The 24,558-nt window shown below is 37.5% G+C and overlaps 1 protein-coding gene across 1 annotated transcript in view; it reads right to left on the reverse strand.

The window, feature by feature from the left end:
• Nucleotides 1-7,872, reverse strand: part of DCN (decorin) — a 39,069-nt gene extending 31,197 nt beyond the window's left edge. Inside the window, exons 1-2 of the mRNA XM_042816124.1 lie at nucleotides 7,663-7,872; nucleotides 3,297-3,529 (exon numbers count right to left, since the gene is read on the reverse strand). Of these exons, the coding sequence (XP_042672058.1) occupies nucleotides 3,297-3,501 (205 nt within the window). The 5' untranslated portion in view covers nucleotides 3,502-3,529; nucleotides 7,663-7,872. The remainder of the gene's footprint in view (nucleotides 1-3,296; nucleotides 3,530-7,662) is intronic.
• Between the last annotated feature and the right edge of the window lie 16,686 nt (nucleotides 7,873-24,558).

Here is a 24,558-nt window from a genome sequence, read left to right on the forward strand (position 1 = left end):
AATAATTACAGTTCCCTGGGGAACCATCCTCCCCACGGGAAACTGTCTTCAAGATCAAGAGAGCTGAGCAGAGCTAGCAGATCTTGAAGGAAGCTTTCCTTAGTACATAAGAACTCTCCATCCCAGATATAGGAAGTCAGGAAAGGAAGGCAGGAGACCAGCATAGCTGAACTTGGACCTGCTGGTCAAACCAGAGAGCAAGAAGAAAATGCACAAGCAGTGGAAGTAGGGACAGGAAACTTGGGAGGAGTATAGGGATGCTGTTAGGCTGTGTAGAGATGTGGTCATGAAGGCCAAGGCCCAACCAGGCAAAAAGAATGAAAAAAGCTTCTTCAGCTGCAACCAGAAATGGAAAGCCCAAGACAGCGTACTCCCACAAGTGGGCAATACAGGCACACAGGTAATAGAGAAGGACAAAGTTGAGGTACTCAATGACTTTTTTGCCTCAGTCTTCACTGGCAAGTGTTCTTCACATACCCCTTGAGTGGATGGGCTGGAAGCTCGGGACAGCATCCTTCCTGCTGTAAGCAAAGGTCAGGTTCACAATCACCTGGGGAACCTGAACATCCATAAGTATAGGTCCTGATGAAATTGGCTGATGTATTGTTTAAGCCACTCTCAGTAATATTTGAGAAGTCATGGCAGTCAGATGAAGTCCCTACTGACTGGAAGAAAGTCAATGGCATATCCATTTTTAAGAAGAGTGGAAAGAACGATCCAGGAAAGTACTGACATCCTCTGCTGGCTGCTTCCTCAGCATCATCTCTGTGCTGAGGTAAGATCCTCCTGGAAAACGCTAATGCATATGGAAGACAGGGAGGTGATCTGAGATATCCAACATGGCTCAATCAAAGCCTGACCAACCTAGTGGCCTTCTATGATGACATAACTGCTCCAATGGACAAAGGAAGAGCTACTGATGTCATCTATCGGGACTTCAGTATGGCCTTTGACATGATCCTCACAACATCCTTCTCTCTTAATTGGTAAGATACAGATTTTATGGGCTGACTTTTCAATGGATGAGAAACTGGTTGCAAGACTATACCCAAGGAGTTGTGATGAATGGCTTAATGTCTGGATGGAAATCTGTGGCAAGTGGTGTCCCTCAGAGGATCAGTAATGGGACCAATGCTCTTTAATACCTTCACCAGAGACACTGAGAGTGGGATCAAGTGAACCCTTAGCAAGTTTGTGATTGATACCAATCTGTGCGATGCAGTCAACATACTTGAGGGACAGGGTGGCATTCGGAGAGACCTGGACAAGCTTGAGCAGTGGGCCCAGGTGAACCTCATAAGGTTCAACAAATCCAAGTGCAAGTTCTTGCACTTGGGTCACAGCAATCTCCACTACCAGTTCAAGCTGGGGGACAAAAGGATAGAACACCAACCTGCTGAAAAGGACTTGGGAGTACTGGTGGATTGCAAGCTGGACATGTACCCTCACAGTCCAGAAAGCCAACCTTATCCTGTGCTGCATCAAAAGAAGGATCGTCAGGAGGTAAAATGATCCTCCCCTTCCACTCTGCTCTGATGAGACCTCAGCTGGAGTATTGTGTCCAGATGTGAAGTTCTCAGCACAGGAGAGGTATGGAACTGTTGGAGCACATCCAAGGGAGGGCCACAATAATGATGCAAGGAATGGAGCACCTCCCTATGAGGACAGGATGAGAGAGCTGGAGCTGTTCAACCTGGAGAAGAGAAGGCTCTGGGGAGACCCAATAGCAGCCTTTCAGTATCTAAAGGGTGGCTATAAGAAGGAAGAGGACAGATACTTTATCAGGGTATGCTGTGATAGGACAAGGGGAAATGGTTTCAAACTAGAACAGGAGAAATTTTGGTTGGAAATAGGGGAAAAGTTTTTTACAGTAACGGTCAGTGAAGCACTGCAACAGGTGGCACAAAGAGGTGGTGGATGCCTCCTCTTTGGAGACATTCAAGGCCAGGCTGGATCAGGTTCTGAGCAACCTGATCTAGATGTAGGTATCCCTGTTCACTACAGGGGAGTTGGACTGGGTGGCCTCTAAATGTGTCTTCTCACTCAAACAATTCTATGATTCCATGATTGTATGAAAATAAAAGTCTAAGATCTTCATGTATGTGGTGCAACCTCCTCTCCACTCAACTTTCCATGTTGGCTACTATCTAGCATCTAAATAGTGAAAAAGTGTCTTTCAACAGAGCCATTACTGTAAAAGCTTTTTGAATTCATGGGTAGGTTAGTCTGTGCTAGTTTGTGCAACTTGGCTTGCTTTGTTCACTGGGTCTCTGCCAAACATATCTGTTGCGTAATTATGTGGCTTACTTTAAAAAAATTCACAGAAGTTCACAGTGGTCAAGGGATGTAACTAATGTTTTCCCCTCATTTTATAATTGTACAACAACCACCACAATGAGACCCAGGTCCTATTTGGTAGAGTTGTGTCATGACTTACAGTAATTATGAAAGACAACGCAATAACTTAATAAAATAGAAACACCAGAAACACATTCAAACAGCAGAGAGAATACATTTACAAAAAAAATCAAATCTATAAAATCGTAAGTAAAACTGTTTGTCTGTTCATTGAATAAACTGCCTAATTTCCTTGTGAGGAAAAAAAGAAAAAGAAAAAAAGTCTTTAAGTTTCTACACTACACATTCACCAAATAGCACCGGCACAAACCAAAAGCAGTTTTGCTGGAGTCAACTTCATTACTAGAGATTTTTGCATAATAAAATCAGAATAAAGTGACAGATGGCGTGGCTTCACATTCTGCTGGTCTTACTGTACAGACAAGCCCTTGTACATGTGGGAGTGAGGGGAGTTTGTGAAAAAGTTTCTCATGGTTTCAGCTTGAACATTGTCTAAGAAAGACGTTTAATAAGGCACTCCAAAATGTGTTCATTGTTTTGGAGAGTATCCAAGCTCTTTCCTTCAAAGAGCTGGTTCCAAGGTTGATTGTTCCATGATTCAGTGTTGGTTATTCCATGCTCATGTAATCCTATGGAAATAGGATGATTTCTATGTTGAGGTACTTGACAGTATGATTAAGAGTGCTGGAGTCTGGACTGTGCAATTTAAGAACTTTTAAAATGTTTCCATCCCCACATCTAACCTCACTGAATTTATTTAATACACATTTGAAGAAACAACCTTGAAAAGCGATTTTCTGGGCAACTGAGATCTGTAGTTCTTCAAAGAGCAAATGAAATGTACATGCATAAAATATACATAAAATATAAAAAATATTTTGTGTTCACAACTGTCCAGCCTCTCAGGCCAGTCGCTATGAACACACTTCTGGGCTTACCTAGATCAGAGCACTGCACAACACGAAGATGACACTGGCAGCGGAAGGGGCACACTGGCCCAAATCCAGATATGACAGGATCATCTGTTGGAGCCATATCAGCTGACCCTTCGTCCTCCATCATAAAGTCAAAGAGGCCCTTCTGGTGGAATGGCGTGGCCAAGCATACTGGCAACAGTAGGATGAAGAGGAGAGCTAGCCTCATGGCTCAGTTCATCAACTCCAGGTAGAACCTAGGAACCACAGTAGAGAATTTAAAGCAAAAGTAGCAGTTTTCCATAGGTGCACAGTCCCTGCTGAAGGAGGTCCAGCACATCCAACAGTTGCATAACTATTCCTTTCAATAAATGAAAACTGAACTGTGAAAGTAGGACAGTTATGTGATAGCAGCCTGGCAACTGCTTGTCAGTAGCCTTTTTCTTTCTCACAAGATGGTTTAAATGCAACTCTAGATACATCTGTTTGCATATTTAGAGTAATATTTATTAGGAACAGGCAGCACTGTCAACTTTGTTATGCAAAACAGTCAACACAATAAGCCACATTTTCCATGTGTATGTTTTCTGCCAATGGAATAGTCTATTTGATTTCGTTAACATTTGTCTCATGGCAGTGAGTTTGTTCCCTCGGGATGAACGTGAGGTTCCCAAACTCACTGTAATGCAGTATTTTGTATTTTGACAAATCTCTTTTTTTTTTTTTTTTTTTTTTTTTTTTTTAAAAGGGTCAGTTTGCTGTGTGTTTTGAATTATATCCTAGTAAAGCTGACTGAGAAAGAGTAAGATCTAGTGATGGGATGGAGGGAGAGAGAGAGAAAGATCTTTAGTTTTTAAAATAAGCTATTCTTAATTCCCAGTTTAAACAGCACAATAAAAAGGAACACAGTGTTGTATTACACTGGATATTCTTGGCTTTCTTTCCAAGTTTTTGGCTAGGGGATTTTACCTCATAAAAATGCACTCTGAAAATCCTACGCTTTGTACTGCTTAGACATTTGAACTGGTGCTTTCAGTATTGTCAGTACACATTCAAATGGTACTTCAGGGCCTCATCCTGCAGATTTTCATGCACAGGAGCACCTTTACACAAGTGTGAATTGCCATTGATAATAATAAGGAAAACTGTTAAGCATGTGTTCTGAGGACTTAGGCCTAAAATGCATTTCAAGACACTGTACATTGTGCTACCTACCTAGCTGTGCACTAGGGAAGAATTCCAAAACAGTTGTTTCCAGATTTTGTATCAAGGCTGTACCCTACTTTCTGAGAATTACCTTCTTTGACTATTTAATTTACACGAGCAAGCTTGTGTTTTGCAACCTTTCCTTGGTGCATAAACAATCCACAATTAAATAAAAAAGAAAACTGCCTTCAAGTAATCAAATGATAGAAAAGCAGTCTTGTTCCTTACTTAGGAGACTTTACTTAAAATGAATAGCACAATTCTGATTACAGATATTGTTCTTTATAGTGAAAGCAAAGATGTCCAATTGCTTCTTCGGGTCAGTAACTAGATCATTGAAATTTACCTCTGAGATGCCTTCTCTGGGTGTTAACTGGATTCTACCCTATCTAGAAGTTAGCTAACAGGTAGGAGTGTCACATAGCACTTCCCAGCTCCATATGGACTAACGGAGATTAAAAATATTGAGAGGGGGGAGGGAGAACGAATGTCTCCCTCACTCTACTGAAACATGCTAGATAGGACTAGATGATCAACATGGACAGTTGGTGCTAGGTGACAGTTGCATGGGTGACTGAGGCCTCTCTTTCCAGAATATAACATTTAGGTACTCTAGCAGAAATGGTCCATAGAAAAAAAATGCTGAATAAATAAAAATCACAGGCCTGGAATTAGATACAATCTGTACTGTGCCTGAGTTCAATTTCCTTTGCAGATTTTTACATACAGATGCCACAAATGCAGTCCTGCAGAAATTTCTGAGGCTCAGTCACAGGAGGATGGGAAGGTGACCTTATCAACTATGCAAGTGTTAACACCAGAGTTTACATTTCTATCACCTACCTAGCAGAAAGACAGGCATTTAACTTCTTCAGATGTCCCAAAGGCTTCCAAGTGAGTTCACATGGAGCAAAATATAGTTTCTGATAACACTATAAGAAACATACTGGGTTTCTTAGTCTGTGAAGTATTTTCTATTCCAGGAGTAGACAGACATGCTACCCACTGCATGCACTGAGGCACTCTGCAGACCCCAGTGTCAGCTGGAGAGTCACAGCCTTGACCCTGTTCTGTTCACACAGCTCCTCACCGTGCAATCTTGTGTCCTGCAGCTGGGACAAGCCTGGGTGGGAGATCTTTCTGCATCCTCCTGTCCCAGCCCCCACCAACACCATGTCTGTCCCATGCCCAGCATCCAGCCTTGTCATGCGACACGGATGGATAAGTTAAGGGTGTCACAGAAATGAGGTATTAATACAGGGTGGTAAATTCTTGCCATGGTTTAACCTAATTCAAGTTCCTGGCATAATCATAGATTGTAAAATAACAATGCAATTGGTTAATTGTTTGAAACGGGAATGCAAACTTGCTAAATCATCACCATTCACTTTAATAAGCTGCCTTGTGAAAATGAGTAATAAAACGCTACTCAAGTACAGAGTGATTTTAAAAGATGCCCATTTCAAAATGCCCAATAAACATCAGGAAAGCTGGACACCAACACCACCCCTGGCACTGGAAATCAGTTTTTTTTTCAAAAAGCTTTCTCAGGTCCCTTTTCACACATTACTAAATAAAAATAAAAAATAATTAAAAAAAATTAAACCCGCTTCTAAATTCTCCAGTATCAATTCTGAAGCACTGCTTCCCTCCCCACCCCCCCACAAGAAAGCAGGATCATATCCTGGAGTTAACTTACTAACACTCTTCTCCCAAGGGGCAAAATAAATAAATAGATAGATAGATAAATAAATAAATGAATGAATGAATAAATGCTTTGGAATCATTTTCACATTTGTTAAATATCGATAAATTCCGCTTATCTGATTTAATTCCTGTAGTAGACCTTTTCCTTTGGTTCCTGTTTTGTCAAAAACTAGAACAAATTCAGAAAAAAGTTGTGCATAAAGGAGAACTGAATGACAACAAAGGATATCAAGGATCTAATTCAAACACACAGCAGAGAAAACAGCAGATGCAAACTACAGATTAATCAGGAAATAAGAGCAGACATGTACACATCTTCATTCATATATTTTCCTACTGTAGGTACATATATTTCTGTTTTTTACACATTTAAATGGACAGAAATAGTTAGATATAAAATTGTACAAAACTATACTAGTAAAAAATGTTTACATTTCACTTTAAAAAAATAGAGAAGTAAAAAGAACTGAATTCTTAAAGGTCTGTGACACAATATTTATGTCTGCAGACAGAACTGTTTAAATTTGCTTTAATTATATGTTTACAGTGAGTAAGACTTTTCCACAAACAGAGGAAACTATACCATAGAATTGGCCACATTTCAATTCAAAATAGCTCTGGAAATATGCTTCATCAGTTCACGTCACCACAGTACTGGTGGTCTTTTTCTCAGTTTGCTTGAACCTTATCTTTTAAATATTAGTCCATCCACTCTCAGAAATCTCTCAAAATGCCACAAAAGACGAGTTAAAAAATACATGCAGTTTCAAAAAAAATCTCCTATGTTATATGTTTGACTTTTGACAAGAAAGTCTAAGTATGCAAAAAGAGCAATTGAGAGTCAAAAAGAGATTTAAACTCTGCTAACAGGAGTTTCAAATCCAGGGATTTTCTTTCCCACTTTCATTCACAGGCAGCTTCTTTAAATATGGGTTCCTCATTTGCACACTGTAACACGGCGCTTTCTAACATTACAAAGGCATACACTGATCCTGTTTAACCATCTACTACACATCTTTTCCTCTGAAATCAAAATTATACTCATTAGGGCTTGTAATAAGTACAAAGAAAGCTGAACAGAAGAAAAATATATCTCAGAGTGCAGTTTAAACGAGAAATACATGAACTCAACACTTTTTTACATTCCCTACATCATAGATTCTAAACACTGACTTGCAAACAGAGAACATGCTGCTGCAAAAGTTTACGGTACAGAAAAAGAAAGGACTATAGCAGCGCTTATACAAATCAAAACAAGAGACAGAACAGTCAAATAAACAGTAGGAAATGTGTACAGTCCTTACGAACGCATTCTCATGTTCTCGAGAAACAAAAGTGCTGGATACGACATTCAACCCTGCTAAACATTTAGTAGGATTTTTCCTTGCTTCTCTTAAAATCCATCTACTTCTTGCCGTAGACTTGCCTGAAGTTTTATTAGTGCAGCATAGTTCAGGAGAATTACCGAAAACCGTACCTTTTAATCCAGGGATTTGCAACAGGAGCTCTCAAAGCTGAGATGTAATTAAACTAAATATTCAACCCAGGCAAAAGGCTTTGCAGGTGTGGAAAGGAGGAGGGGGTAAGTTCAGCTCAGTGACTGTCACTTGGTGGAAAACCCTCCTGCTTCTATTCCATAGCACAGTTAAAAAATAAGGTTTCTCTCAATGAACACAATCCAGGCTGACACCCACATTAGATCATATGGTAATGATATGTCTCCTGTATTGTAGCCAGAAACTTTATCAGCTCTTTTGCTTTCTTTTCCTCCTTTTTTTTTTTTTTCCATTTGCTTTATTCTTTTTTCATCTGTTTAGAATCCCAAACTGCTTGTACACTATAAGACAGATGCTTTGCTGTAAATCATATCACTTATTTTATTTTGGTTTCTAAAACATATATTTAGTAAAGTTTTCTTGGTTTTAACTATGTTTCTTTTTTTCTGACTCATTGCTGAGAAAAAAAAAAAAATTGGCTGTTCTTTTTGTTTATAATAGTTGTAATTCAAGGAAAGGATATAAAATTAATCTTAGAACTAGTCAAAGTGGAGATTAGCATCAGGAAAAAAAAAACGGGGTAGCTTTAGGTAAAACTATTTATACAGATATTAACCTGCCTCTGCTTATGCTATAATCATTATCTAAGTAAACAGCATATAGAGTAATATACACTTATTATCTTGTATAAAAAAGAGCTTTACAGATTTCTTCAAACGTCAGCATGTTTTTGATATATATGAAAATCTTGTTTTTATTAGCTGAATGATTCTAGCATTTGTGGTTAAAAAGCTTTATACAAACTTTTCTTTTTTTTTTTTTTCTTTTCTTTTCTTTTTCTCTTTTTTTTTTTTTTTTTTTACTGCTTTCTTACCAGGACAGCAAGGCAGAGGGGAAATTAGTTTTAACTTTTTTTTTTTTTTTTTTTTTTTTTGAAGATACACTGGGGCTTTTTTAGACGTTAGTTTTTGACTCATTGTCCAGATTTAAAATTTAGTCAGTAATCTCTGTTTTGATGCAAATATCAGCGGAAGCTACAATGCAATTTCTCTATTGTTGCACAGTTTAAAAATTCAGGCAAACTGAGGAGTAAACAGAATAATTACTATTTATTTAGTTATTCAAACAGATTGTGAACATGTGTAGCTTCCCCGTGCTGTTAACTGTCCCATCAAAATAATGGAGGCTTATGTCTTTGTGTTTTGACTTGTATCCTTTTATTTCTGCCCCTAGGCTAAGACCAGGTGCAATTCTGAAATTAAAGCATGTAAAATGTCAAAGTATGCTTAAAAGAAGTCTGATTTTTTAGAAACACAATGAAATCTTGACTTTTTACATATTGTTTTTTAGTTTTATTTTAATAAGAGCCAAGAAAACAGCTCTTAAAATTGTTCTTCTTTGGTAAAAGAAAACATGGTGGAATAATTTACTGCTTGTTTTGGTCAGAACAGCAAAAGGATGTAATCAGATTTAACCTTATATTGCAGCTTCTTTATATATATTTACTCTTAAATTAAGGATAATTTATTCCTCCCTGGACCTTGAGACTACCTCTGTCTTTTTTCCCCTGCCTCTCCAATGGATTCAAGATTGTTAATGATTTTTGTTGTGACATTTTTCTACATATGATGAGGACTGTTCCAAGCTTTTATGCTTACAACAAAGCCTTATCTTCATCCAGAAGTGTCACCATGAGGCTTGCTGAAGTCTCGGCTGTATCTTAGTAATGTCAGTTATTTGAACCTTGGTCACCAGCTGCATCTGCTTGTTTAAAAAACATTTCAAAGCGAGTTTTTGATGAGGAACAGGTCAGGGTAAACTTGTTGTCAGTTTGCTTCACAAAACCCATTCATATCCTTTTCCACTAAAATTGAAATACTTTTGATCTGATGTCTGCTGCAGGGTTGAAAGTGGTTATAAGTAAATAGCTTAGTCATTGCTTTGTTTGGAGGCGCAGGAGGAGATGGATGGCCACCTCTTTTTCTTTTCTGTCTTTGGCACTAGAGAGAGTTAATAAAATATAAAGAGCCAGGTGGTAACAAGTGGAGTACTTGGTGTCTCCTGGGTGGACTTCAGGGCTCTCCATCTGCAACAACTGGATGACTTTCTTCCTCTTTCAGTAGTAAAGTCCATCAGATGAGCGAATTTGTCACAGTCTTTAGGAACTGTGAAAATCCCTAATTCTGCTTGTTTATATCAAGAAGAATAGGTATGTGTTAGATGTCCAGCCTCTCCTGAAATGCAGACTACCTGGAGAACTGAGGAACCGAGAGGGTGAAGACTTATGAGATCGAACAGTGGTGCAGTACCCTATTAAGTGTCCGTGTACAAAATTTTTGGGATAAATTGTGTGTTTATAAGGGGACGTAGGATCCCTTCTCACACAAATATTCCTTTTCTCCTTCCCATAGCCTCCTGCTATGTCACTCAAGAAAAACAACTTTGCAACAAATAAACAAACAAAAACTCATCAATAGCAAGTTACTATGTTATTTTAAGGAACATAACCATATGCAAACCCTAGCATTGATAAAGTGTCCTTCTTGGTCTGATCTATTTTGACAATTACTTGACCAATATAAAAGAAAGCATGATTAGAGCAATTGGTTTCCATAGGATTTTGTTAGTTAACTGAACTAACCTATATGGATACATGCTGCTCCAGATACCAGTTCTCAGCAAGTTACAGGCAACTGCATATTATGTTGTTTATATAACAGTATTTTTATTAAATTTTGATGGATAGCATGTGCTTCATTTGCTCATAGCTTATTTTGTGGATCTTTCAAAGAGCAGTGGCAGGAGACAGGAGAGCAAGCCAGTCTTTCTGTCTGCTGCTGATGGCTGTGCCCGGGTCAGATGGAATTCTGTGCAGGAAGGGGACATGCAGCTGCCCTGCACCCTGGGGGAAGAGCTTCTGGAGCATGGGGCTGGGCTGCACAACAGGCATGTCCTGCAGGCATCAAATGATGTCAGACGGGTTGCAGGGCTCCTCAGAAGAGCTTAGAGCTGACATTATCTCCTCTCAAAGGAGTGGAAAGGAAAACTGTTTTTAGAAAGCATGGGGAAGGAGTGTGACATTAATCACAATCCAGAAAGCTGTAGGAATGAAACCAAAGCAGGAAGATGGGATCTGTCCTGCAGGGACTTGGTGACCCAGAGATTCAGGTTCTTCCTCGTTCTAATTTTCGTCTCCTAAAAAAGGAATTTTTCTTGGGCTGCTTTCTAAAGGATGTCAGCTTTGAGGACCAGCGTGTGGTTAGTGTTGTTGTGGCTGCTGTGGTAAGGAAGAGGAGCAGGCAAATCCACTTCAAAGACCTCATGAAACAGCCAGTCAAGTGCCCATCCCCAGTAGGAAAGAATGAAACAGGATCCCTCGTTTGGCTGTTTCTCAGATGCTCTCTCCACCTGCTCTGCATCTCATTCCTGGCCTTCACTAGCTCCCTAGTATGTTATCCACTGTGCCCTTCAATATGCTACTGGTTGTCTCTCCTTTCTGTGTTGGATATAATAATTTCTTCCAAATCTCTCCTCTGTGGTGGTGCTGCCCATCGCTCATTGCACTGACAGTTAATATTTTGAACTAGATGATCTTGGAGGTCTCTTCCAGCCTTCGTGATTCTGTACTCAAACACCTGAAGTAAGCTCTTCCTTACCACTGCAATGGAGTTCCTCTACCAAAAACCCAAGGAAATACTGACCCAAGCATATTAAACATTGATCCAGGTAAATACTGACCCAGGCACAAACTGACAAGGTAGCTAAAGTGACAGAAATGTCATTTCTGGATATTCTGAATACCAATTTTCTTTCAGTCTTCCATGACCTCACAAGTTACAGTCAAGGACTTCTCAACTTTTCCACAGATGAAAAAGACCAAGGTATCAGATTTTGCCCAAGTGCTCTCAGGAGCACTCTTTTTCTATACCCATGAATGGACCTCTTTACAACTGCTTGAACTAAGAGCAAACAACCTCCAACAGAGAGTCCTCACTGGGGGCAAGTCTATTCTGTCAAGTCTGTCTTTCTTTTCCTTTCCACTCATCAGGAGCATGTACTGTGGATGCCGCCTCTCAGAGCCCTCTCCCTGCTCTCTTCTGAAGGGAATCTGCGAGATATGCAGGTCATTCAATGAAAGAGATTCAAATTGTCCTCCACTAAACTATTCAGCATGTGATAGTGTCCTTTACCTTGATCTCTTTTCAATAGAAAGGTCAGTCTTTTCCTATAATTGACACTGCCCTTCCTGTCCCCTGGCCTTTCTATTCTCTCTTGAATCAAACTGTTTTGTCCAAGTATCACCAGAAAATGCAGGCACTATCTGTATGCTAGTGTAGTCTTACTACTTAATGATAATTTCAAATGGTCTGAGTTTAACTTTCATCACTGAGGATGAAGCCTGTCCTAACTATGTAGATGCACATTTTGCGATCGCTTTTATATACTGCCTTCAAAAGTGAATGGATAAAATCAGATCTACAGGAGTTCTCCTAGCTGCTATCTACTCTAGAAGCAAATAGTGAGAGAAAAGTGAAAGTGATCACGGGACCAAAGACCCCAGAATCTCACTTTGACTAATGGTAAAGAAAGCATATGCAATAGCATTTGTTATTATTGTACACACTTCTTGTGTTAGCTGTCCCATGACCTCCATAAAATCCCTAACATGAAGAAAAGAGTGTGCGACTGCATCCCCCTACTGAAGGACCCAGGAAGATTCAGCTCACTATGCAAAAAGGCCTTCCCACAAAAGAATGTCACTCTAGGTATGGGGGCCACAAATGAGGAAGTGATGTCTGGAGAGGTGACTAGCTTAGGCAAGAGGAGGTGAAGTTTCAAATGAGCAGCTGTTTCCGTAGAGATTTTGGCTTCTTTTATACTTTGCAGTATTTTGAGTTGGAGTGCAACTCATTTTCAAGGTTCTAATGGAAAATCCAAAGCTTAATTTTCGTTTTGATGGCCCTTAGATCAGGCCCTGGACAACTTTCATTATCTCAGTTGGATTACACAATGCCCTAGAAAAGGATGACAGTAATTCATGCAGTTGGAACTATGTGCCTTGCGTCCTTTGTTAGTCAGAGGTTATGAACCAGCATTCGTAATAAGACACATCCTGTGCAGCTCTGAACAGCTTATTCCCCGATTATGAAAACCATGTGAATGGTCAAGCCATCCTTTTTTTTTTTTCATTTCAGTCATCACAGAGATCAAACTGTTTCAGAGGAAGCTAGTGACTGTGCTACTCAGGAAAGTCCTGAAATAAGCAGTGTAATGATGAAAAGAGGACATTTGTGTCTGTGTCTGTATTAAGACAGTCTTTTTTTTTTTTTTTTTTTTTTTTTTTTAAATGTTGGACATCTGCTGAGAAATAAGTAATTTCTAACTTCAGCTAAACTTATGAAACAGTGTCTTTGAAGATACAAGGACTGACATCATAAAACTTACTGGTTTTGTTTTTACTCACTGGATTGCGTGAGATCACTCACTACAGAAAAGTTCTGTTGGGAATCTTAAGGTGGATGGTGATGAGTTACAAAGATACCAACTGTCTGAACAGAGTGTGCCCCCTGGGGTTCTAATGAAAAAAGATATGCTCCTCTTGAACCTTTAAAGTAATAAGTAAGCATTTGTGACAATTTGAAAACATAATAAAGAAAAATAATGATATAAAAGCAGCACAGATTTTAAGTCCAAACATTGTAGATGGTATCTAGCATCCAGGACATTTCACTCAAATTTTAACTATTTTTTAAATTCAGAGAGTTATAGTATAGCTCAGGTAATAATCCATTGGTTTTCATTAAGTATTGGAAAACAAATCTCTTTACCTTCAGCTGATGCCTGGGAAACAAGAATGGAAAGACACATTTGCTTTTTATAGAATCATAGAATCGTGGAATCCTTAGAGTTGGAAGGGACCTCACAGAACCATCTAGTCCAACTCCCTTCCAGTGAACAGGGACACCACAGCTATACCAGGTTGTCCAGGCCTTTATCCAGCCTCACTTCGAAAGTCTCCAGGGATGGGGCATCAATCACATGAATGGGCAATCTCTTCAGTGCCTCACCACCTGCACTGTAAAAGATTTTTCCTTATATCTAAATCTACCCTCTTTGAGCTTGAAGCCATTTCCCCTATTCTATCGCAGCAGAACCTGCTAGAGAATCTGTTCTCTTCTTTCATGTAGCTCCCCTTTAGATACTGAAAGCCCGCTACCATGTCAGGCTGGTGGCCTTCTCTTGACCAGGCTGAACAGCCCCAGCTCTCTCAGCCTGTTTTCATAGGAGAGGTGTTCCATTACGTGGATCACTTTTGTGGCCTTTCTTTGGATGTGCTCCAACAGGTGCGTGTCTCTGCTTTATTGAGGACTCACATCTGGATACAGTACTCCAGGTGAAGCCTTTCCAGCACAGAGAAGAGGGGCAGGATCACCTCTCTCAACCTGCTGGCCACACTGCTTTTGATGCAGCCCAGGATACAGTTGGCATTCTGAACTGCAAGGGCACATTGCTGGCTCGTATCTGGCTTGCCATCCAACAGCATGCCCAGTTTTTGTGTTTTTTTTTTTTGGCAGGGCTGCTCCCAGTCCTTTCATCCTCCAGTTCATATTGGTAATGGGTGTTGCCTTGTCCCAGGTGCAAGACCTTGCACTTTTGTTTCTTTCTTTCTTTATTTCAAGTGTTAAGCAGATTCTACTTTTATTCTTATAAAAAACCTGTTTATATGAATGAGATCTTGTAATAGAGAACAACTGTTCTGAATAACTGCATCAGCGACCCTCAACAGCAATTTTCCATAGTCAAGCTGAAAAAATAGTAAAGTAACAGAGAAACAACAAACACAACCCAGCAACATGGAAATAGACAAACAAAACCATACAGGGTTTAATTCTAACATTTTTAATTCTAACATTTCATCCTTCAGTTATTGAATTATCTATTGGCAATGAGAAAAACAGAAACCCATCCTACTTGTACATTATGTATTATTTTATTTCTGTCTTTGCAACATGATGTTCAGTTAGTTCTATTTGATACTGTGTTCTTGGACTAATGCAGTGTTCCAGCAAAATCGCCTATGTTTTAGTTTAGAGGACAACACATGCAATCTATTATATTTTAGCTGAATAATAGTTAAAATATATTTTGGTTAGAAAGGTGCTTGGTTTGTTTTTATTTATCCCATCTGATTTAATTATTTTTTAGATTTGTATGTGCAATAGATGAATTTCTGAACATGATGGGACACATCCTCAGTCGACATAAATCATATAATTTTATTGAAATCGCAGCATCTTGTGATTTACACCATTTCAAAATCTGGCCACTGAATCTCTTGACTCATCTTGATCTACAATAATATACCAGGAAGCACATCCCTCAGAGATCTAAATCAAGGCTTGGAAAAGTAAGTTTTCTACAATATGTCTCATGATCTGATTTTTAAAGAGACTTTCAAAGAACAGTTTTTGAAAATTAAGTATTTTATAGGAAAATAGGACTCAGATTAAAACAGGCAACTAAATTGACTAATCACCTTTAAGAACTCACTGTATTAAGTTTAAATATATCAACTAAATTTAAGGATGGGGTTGTTTTGCCTTACACACAGAAATAGGATGTTTCGCAATGAATGCATCAGCTTTTTATGACGAAATGGAAAGCTTACATCTGAGGAAGAAGCCACACGTTTTCAAGCAAAAATCTGCTCAGCGCCTGCACTTGATTTGTAGGAACAAAACCACTATGTTGGATCTTGAGACTTGGACAGCTTGAGACAGTCATTTGTCATGCTGTTAAAGATCTTCTGTTCTGTTCCTGCACCCTGTTCATACTCCAAACTTGTTTCAATCAGCTCTGCAAGAAAAGTACCTTTATTTCAGCAACAGTTAAAAAATTCAGCTCTGTGAGGAGGAGTTCTCACTGTGTGTTACCTTTTCACAGCAGTTGCAACCATTTTTGTGTCAATTTAAAATAAGAAATATTTGGCAAAAGTGAAGTCGGAATGGAAGCACAAAAATAAGCACAAAATTGCTTTTTAATGATAGGATAGAAAATCCGGCTTTAAAAATGCATTCAAGAAATTCTCAGTTTGAGTTAAGGTTATTTTACTATATTTCTATTGCTTTCTTTGATCTTGAAGTGCTAAACCTGAAGTTACCTGAAACTACCTGGTCTGCCCAAACCCTTCATCATAAATGTTTCCAGGACTTGCAGGAGAGGGCACTGCTGGGCTGATAGGCCTGGTGACCTGATCAGTCCAACTAATATGTGTTCAAATAAATTGATAACAAAAAATGTTCCTCTAGTAGCAGATTTCCATTTCATCCCTTGCAACCGCGTAGCCTCATTTCTCCAGTTTTTACCAACTCTTCTCCACAATTTATTTGCCAGGTATTTTATGTGATTTTTGTAGTTATGGAACTCTCACCATCTATTGAAATTCCTTTTCCTTTTCTGCAAGAATCCCCTTGACCTCTACTGTTTTCTGTTCACTGAGGCAGGTTGGTGGCAATTTCTAGAACAAGCAGCTTCTTTGCATAGTTGCTTCTACAAATAGTGAATTGATAATTTCTTATCATATATTTCAGACTAAAGGAAAATAAAATTGATGCTCTAGAAAAGGACCAAAAAAATGGAACAATACTAACACATACACTGGAGACAGTAAAATGTTTTCTGTAGTATTTCTAAAGTATTCTTTAAACTTCAGAAGAACTTTCAGTCTGAGATTATTATTTTTGTGTGGCTTCTCTTATGAGATTATGTCTGAGAATATTTTATTTATTAAAAACAAAACCATAATATGACCTTTCGTTTATAATAAAAGACCATGGGCTGTAAAAGATGAAAATTGACATTCTTGTATTTCAGGTCTGAAGCTTTTATAAATAATGCCAGATATCTTTCATCGAGGAATAACAGAGTCAAATTACTGCTTTATAATGAAAGTTTGGACAATATTTTTGATAGCTTAAGTTTAGAGTTTAGTTTACAGTCTAAGAATTGTTTAGCCTGTTCTGAAAAAGTTGTAAATTTCTCCTTTTAAATATATATATATATATATATATTTTTTTTTCACTGAAGTAAATATTTAAGTGTGTATTTTCATCTTGTCCAGTGATGTGCAAAAAGGATTTTGGCTTTTTATATCAGAAAAGAAGGAGTTGCTATTTGATACTAAAGACAGATAAAGCATTTACTGTGTGCTAAGTGGAAGTATATGCAGTATTTTGGTAACATTATGATTCCTTTGATCATGAACTGTTGAGTTAGGGCAACTTATTATTACTATCTTAATTAAACATGATCATTCTAGACATCAAGAATGCTGCCATCCTTTTTTTTTTTTTTTTTTTTTTTTTTTTTCCCCAGTCACATTTTGTTTGTATAAAGGGTGTGAACAGAAATGACTGATGTGACACATGCAGCACCTTTACCAGTCTCTGACATACACAGTGCCCTTTACTATGCTGATAATTCTGACTCCTCTCAGAATTATCTTTGTATAAAAGCTTTACTCTGTTTTACATCTACTACTTACTTAATTCACAGTTCCTTTCTTAGCTTTTCTGAAGACTAGTGAATTCATGGTCATAGAGAGCAAAGATTGTTCCAGTCTCTTTGCTCTCAGAGAATATAATATGGAATAGAAGCCTTAAATAGGCACAGGGATATTTTCTATCACCATGAGCAAGGGCTTTATAACCACATGTATTTTTATTTAGAAGCTTATGAAGGAAATTGTTTTATCAGAATATCCTTTGATTATTTTTATAATTACTAAGCACTTTGAGGAGAAAAAGAACAAAAACCACCAAAGAGGAAGTAATAGAAAATTGTGTATATGTTTTTATGGAAGACTCCAAAAGCACTTTTAACAGGAAAAAAAACAGTTATTCTAAAATATTTTTGAAACACTCAACACAATCACATGGAAATTAATGCAAAATTATATTCCAGCAATAGAACTCTGTTCTACATCCTGTTCCATGTAGAAATTCTGTTGAATCTCATTCATTATTTGGTTCTTGTGGGTTTTGTTTCTATAAAAGCGTATTTATTTAATTCCTTTTAAATTCAGTAAGCCTTTTCAATGAGATTGACTATGACTGGAGTCCTATATCTCTTCTATTTAAATATAATTACTAACTAGATACATATTACAATAAATATGACATAGTGTTTACTGGGTGCAGCAAAATGAAGTAGTTTTCTTCAGTGGTCATTAATTTATAAAAAGCAGAATACACCATCTAAGGTAAGCTAACAGTTAATTTGACATGAGTGTCGTGGGCTGAAGGCCTGTAAAAGCTGTAGACACAAGTGTATCTAAAACTCTTTTGGCACTGGCATGCTTTAGAGTTGATCATAGAATCATAGAATCATAGAATCATAGAATCATAGAATGGCTTGGGTTGGAAGGGACCTCAAGGATCATCAAGATCCAACCCCCCTGCAGCAGGAAGGGCCACCAACCTCCATATCTAATACTAGATCAGGCTGCCCAGGGCCCCATCCAACCTGGCCTTGAACACCTCCAGGGATGGGGCAGCCTGTTCCAGCACCTCACCACTCTCTTTGTGAAGAACTTCCCCATAACATCCAACCTAAATCTTCCCTCCCTCAACTTAAAACCATTTCCCCTTGTCCTGCCTTTATCTACCTTGTAAAGAGTTGACACCCCTCCTGTTTGAAGGCTCTCTTTAGGTACTGAGAAGCTGCAATGAAGTCACCGCGCAGCTGGAATCATTTTTTTTAGTTTAAAAAAATGCATGTCATATCTACAAAACAGAAGTTTCAGCACAGATTTTCATGATAGCTGCATGCTATTGCAAGCTTGTTATGAAGTGCAGCGTGAAATTCATATCACTGATAGCAATGTGGAGAGACATCAAAAGAGACCATCTTGTTCATCTTTCCACTGTGAGGTGGCATCAAGCAAAACACTTCTGAGAAATGTTGATTCTTCTCCTGTGACCGTTTCTGCTCCCTGAGCACAGGCAGATCCGGGAGTATTCCATTCCCCAGCAATGGATCACATTACTCATCTCTCCTGCTGGTTATTAAAGCTTTCCTAATACTGGATATGAGTCTCTGCTGCAGATTAAGCCAGTTACTCTTTGTTCTACTTTTTCTGGACTAATTCACCATGGTCTTTGTAACAACTTTTTGCATGCTTGAAAACTGTCATAATTTCCTTCCTTAAACTGCTTTAAACAAATGTATATCCTGATCCTCTTCTTTCCAGTCCTCTGATGACTCATTTATTCATCCATAGATGGAGAATCATTTAATCCTTAAAAGGGGTACCTAGCACCTTGCATGAGATTCACAAGAGCACAGAAGAGTAGAACAGCTATCTATAAAGTCTTGTTCTGCAGTGACATCCATTTTACTCTGTTGAAGCAGTGTTGGTATATGTATTTTTTTTTCAATAACACACATTTTTCAAATGCCTAGTTATCTTTTCCCTGAAAGTGATTAAATCTCTTCTGAACTAAATTCTCAAAGGGAAAGCCTGGTTTTGAAGAAACAATCTGTTTTGAATGAGCTGATTTCACGGTGTTATGTGCTCTCACAAATTATTAAAGTATATGAACTTCCACTTTAGTACCCCACTCAAACTGTCACTGAACCACCACCTACCACGTGAAAATTACAGATTTTCTCATACGACTTCATCAGAACTTGTTGCTTAGTTTCCCCTCTTATAGCCTGAGGATTTATACAGATTGATAGCATTACAATTTTATTTTAAGGAGTAATGAGGTGGATTATTTGGGCACCTGGCCTTCCCTAACAGTCTTTAACTATCTGAATTACAGTAATGAAACATGATCTAAAAAAATAAAAATAGTTCACAAAAAAAAAAAATAAAAAAATAAAAAAAATAAAAAAAAATGCTCCTCTGAAAACGCAGGTGACTGTATACTTTGAAACAAGAAGGAATTTTTGACAAATCATCTTCTGGTTCAAACACTGTAAGAGTATTGCACTCCTGTCTTTTCCATAGATTTCAGGATTGCTTGCATCAACAAACTTGCGTCCAATCATGCAATGGCTAATGGTGAAATATCTTCTTCAGGTATGACAGCAAATATCAGTACCAAAGCTCTCAAAAATGTCTTAAAACTAAATCTCGTAGCGTTTGATTTCAATTACATTTGTCTATGTCACATACTTATTCTGTGGACTCATCAATCTATGCAAACAGCACCCAGAAAAGGCTGCTTTAATGAAGCCAAGCATTATTGTGTATTGGAGGCAAAGAAAGAGATCAGAGGAAAAAAATATACACATAGTCTGAATGTTACTTTTCAGCAGTGTTCTGCATTTAACAGAGAATATATTGAACTGGACATCATCCTCAAATGCCTGGAACAACAGCTCTTTCTCAAACAGTGCAAAAGAGTTGTGAACAAAAATTATCACTTCCCTTAAGAAATTGTAAACTTTTATTTGTTTGTTTTCTCCTGGTTATGCAGACTATAATTTAGCATACAGTATGCTCAACCTACTATGACTGAGTTGACTGCAGTCATTTAAATTCTCTTATTTAGTTCTTTTCACTTTTCCAGAATTCATTTATACATATTTTGGGAGAAGTGCAGATTATTTCAGAGAAATGTTGTGGCCTGTTTAATTTGACCCAGATTTCCACAGAAAATCTTGTCTGAAATAAGATGGAGTAAACAACAATGAAGTTAAGCCTGGGTTGTCCTCTTCATTACTACAGTATAAATGTGGATGTAAATGTGACAGCAACCCAGTTCATATGATCCACTAATCACAGAGTAATGTTACTGAAGAAGCTTCTAACATCAGGACACACAATACGGCAATCTGTAGGCATGAAAATATAGCCAGGCAGCTTTAAAACTGCAGTTCAACAGGTCTGTAGAGTTGCACAGAGAGAGCAGAGTATTTTCTGGCACTAAGATAGTGTTTGCAGTCCAGATATTCTTGGAGGGTGGATGTGGAAAAGACAAAATAGTTATATTTGTTATTTTCTGTATTAAATGCTACTAAGTTGAAGAAATTCCTGTATGCAGAAACATGTATCTTTTCAATGTCTGAAAATCTTATGCTTTTGCACATAGTGCTATAAATGTTAGTGATGTCTGAGAAAAAAAAAAAACAAAAAACATCTTTTGCTACAAAAATAATGCAGTAGCCATATAAGATTGAGTGTGAACAATAAGGAGTATGAAATGAACATAAGGAGAAAAAATGAAAAAAAAAACCAAAACCATAGAAAAAGAGGGCAGGAGAATGCTAGATGTAGAAAAATTAAAATTCAAGCTATGCCTGTTGCTTGCCAGAGTGTATCACTTAGAGATTTCCTGCCCTAGCACATATATTTTTCTGACATCTTTTCCCCTTTTTCACTGAGACCTAAGAAATATGTGCACTTGAACATTCCTACAGGGTTATATTTTTTTACTTTCTCCCATGCTGAGATATTTCTTCAATCTCTTCTATAATAATAAGTTTTCTAGAAGTCTCTTCTAGAAAATTCAGTGTTCAGAGTTCCCTAATTCAAAAAGTGAGCTATTTTTATTATTACTTTTTTTTTTTTTTTTTCAGAATAGGTAGGCAGAGCAGACTGAATACTGGACTAACATCATTCATAACTGTGCTCCTTTCTAGTTTACATGTTGCATAGAGGTCATTGAAAGCCTCTTAGCTCTGGCACAAGCAATCTCACTGCTCAGTGGCCACTGCAGGACAGGGCTTTACCTAAATATTTCAGCGTGGTCACACTGATGTAGTTCTGGGGTTATGCAAAGTATGACAAAGGTAGAAGGCTGACATAAGCACATAAGAAAGGCTGTGCAGATCGGAGGGGAAGCAGAAGGCCCATGGATGTTTATAAATCACTTGCCAGAGGCAACTAATTAGTAGGCAAATCTGTGTATTAGATTATTAGCTATGTACTGTAGTTTTTTAATTTTTTTTCTTAATACTTATTACTCTGATATTTATTTTCTTTATTTAACCATTTTTATTTGCTTTATTCAACAAATAATGCTTCTCTTTGGAGCAAGCCACTTAACAGTCGATTTTTTTTTCTTCTTTCAAATTCATTCAGCTTTGCACATAATTAAAGAGAAAACTCCTTCTTCTCTCTCTTTTTTTTTTTTTTTTTTTTTTTTCTGGAGGTGGGGGTAAGAAGCAGGAAGTTCTAAATGCTTATGTAAAGGAGGGCAATGAACATTTCCCAGTATGCTGTAAAATAAATATCATTCTCAGTCACATATTGTTTGGTCAGACACATATAAATAGATTATATGAGAGGCCATGAGAAAATTTTCTGAATCAATAGGCTGAGATACAAAAATAGTTTGAATAATATTATTATAGTGCATTTGCTTGAGGGTATTTGCATTATTCTCCAGAAACAAATCTCTTGCTTTATGACACAACACTGAAAAATAACAATTTCTTTCTCCAAAATAGTTCAGGAGGATAATTTTATGTAATATTTTGAGTAAGATGTACTGTAATATAAAGGCTTCTTTGCCACTGTTCTTTATGAACTGCTGTTGCAGTACAGGGCTTAGAAACATATTTGCCAAGATAGGTGTTTGTGTTCAGAAGCAAATATTTTCCTCTCAAATCAAACTTTTTTTTACCAATTCTGCTTGGGCATTTTTAAGGTTATTTTGACAAAATGTTGTTTTGATAAGTGCTTAAAGTTAACGGACTAATCAAGATCTTTCATGTTACTTCATGTAAGGACATATTTTCTCTTTTTCTCTAATTCCTGTGGATGCTGGATATGGCCATAAGTAAGTAGGTCAATTTTGTGCATCAACTCAGTTGTGTTTGCTCAGTGGAAATTGTGGGAAATTAGCATTTCTAAAATGAGACCACATATCTGGATTCAAGTATGTCATTCTGGACTTGTTAGGGAAAATTTAAGCTACTGTGAAATAAAAAATGAATAAAATATTACAGGAAGAGTAACCAGATATTTCACTTACTGAAAAAGAAAATTGTTGGCTTATATACAATTTTACTTCTGCAGAACACATTTAGATGGACCACTGTTTTCACTAATATGGATTTTGTCCACAGTGTATATTTCCACTAATGATAAGAAGCCCTAATGATACAAAGCCTTTTAGCATTTCCCAGCCCCACTATCTCATGCTACTTTTTTTCTTGGCATGGAATTGATCTGACATTCTTCATGTAGAGATATTTCGGAAATAGCATATAATATACTCATGCAGATTAGTTACTGATGAGCTTTGATTTATTACCATTCACATGAGAGTATTGGATAAGGCAGTGTACCATGCACAGCTAGTGAGTGAATGTTCAGTGCATTAACCTGAAAATTCACAGGCTTCTTGGCAGCATTCCTCTTTGTTAATATCACTTATAGCTTTTTAATACACTTGGATTATTTCTAAATATCAAATAGAACAGATTTATAGACTTGAAAACTTATTTCTTCATTCTGAAGAGTTGAAATGAGAAAAATTGAGCTGTATATCCTTTGATAATTTACTAAAAATGTTTCATATAACATACTTACCTAGTAAGAAGAAAATAAGACCTACTGCCATTCCAGATCCATAAGAGCTGTGGCACAAATCTTAATATTAAAATGGCATGCATTTAAATGATATTTGAAAGGCTGATTTCTATGTTTCAATCATTATATCTTTTTGAAAGATGCTGTTAATATGCACTTAGAAATCCCAGAAGTATAGGTTTGTTGATAAAAGCAGCCACCAGACAGCAACAGTTACTCACCTTGAATAGCTCATTCTTGCAAATAACTTACCTTTGAAAAATGGACCATTCTGCATTTAAGTTGTTTATTATCAGTGATTTTAAATTATACTTGTAATTTCTGCTAAGAAAAGGGCGGAGGAATTACTGGATATAACATTAAGATATTTATTTGAAACAACACATGTACAGAAGTGAAATTAAATACAGAAATCATAAGGAAGATGGCCTATAGATGAAAATCTGAAGATGGCCATAAGATGGCCATGAATAATAGTCAACATGCTAACTGTTAATAATGTGTTGGTCATGGCGTACACTTTCATGCTTCTTGATACACCTTGTAGCTATATCCAAGAAGTGTGTATGTAATAAAGAATTGAAATTGTTGATAGGGAATATTTTCTTCTCCAGTAAAAGAAAAATGTTTTTTTAAAAAAAGTAGAACACATTTTATCAAATATATTCTCTGAACTCTTAACTCCAGGTACTTTTTTTCTCATTACAAGAAAACAACCCAGTACATCAAACTCTTGAAGTCTGCTTCTTCATCACACAGTCAAAAGCAAGTAACACAAAGAGGCCAAAAAGTTATGGAACCTGTAACAAACTCAGGAAGCCTTTCTGCTCCAGGCATCAAAAAGTATCCCAGAAATTCTTTCTACCTAGCTCTTTGATGTTATTTCCTAAACAAACATTTTCCCTTACGGTCTTTTCTACAGTGATCCCTGGTTTACCACTAAGAAATACAATCATAAAAAACCTGCATCTGGGAGAAATGGCACAGACCCACGCAGATCCAAAGATGAGTTTAGCTGTAGCCACATCGCTCCTGAGATGCCCTCACCCTGCTCAGGACACTTGGGGCCATCAGCAGTAGCAGTCCTACAGCGGCTCCAGCATCAGTGAAGTGACCTTTTCTGGCAGTTTCTGGCAGTTTTTCCACAGTCTACCCTGAAGTCTTCTTGTAGCAAAGCCCTCCACTTCTGCTACAACCACTGAGAATGGAACAGAAGATAGTCTGTTTTGCAATTTCAGTAGTTTAGTGGAACTTTTAACTGCGCAGGTCTTTGTTTTCTAGCCCCCAGTTCTGGCAGTTTCCTCTCAGACCATTATTTTTTTTCTTT

This window comes from Centrocercus urophasianus, unplaced genomic scaffold (genome assembly GCF_019232065.1).
Source record: "Centrocercus urophasianus isolate 14NV4802_14NV808 unplaced genomic scaffold, USGS_Curo_1.0 seq_15, whole genome shotgun sequence".
Classification (NCBI taxonomy): Eukaryota; Metazoa; Chordata; class Aves; order Galliformes; family Phasianidae; genus Centrocercus; species Centrocercus urophasianus.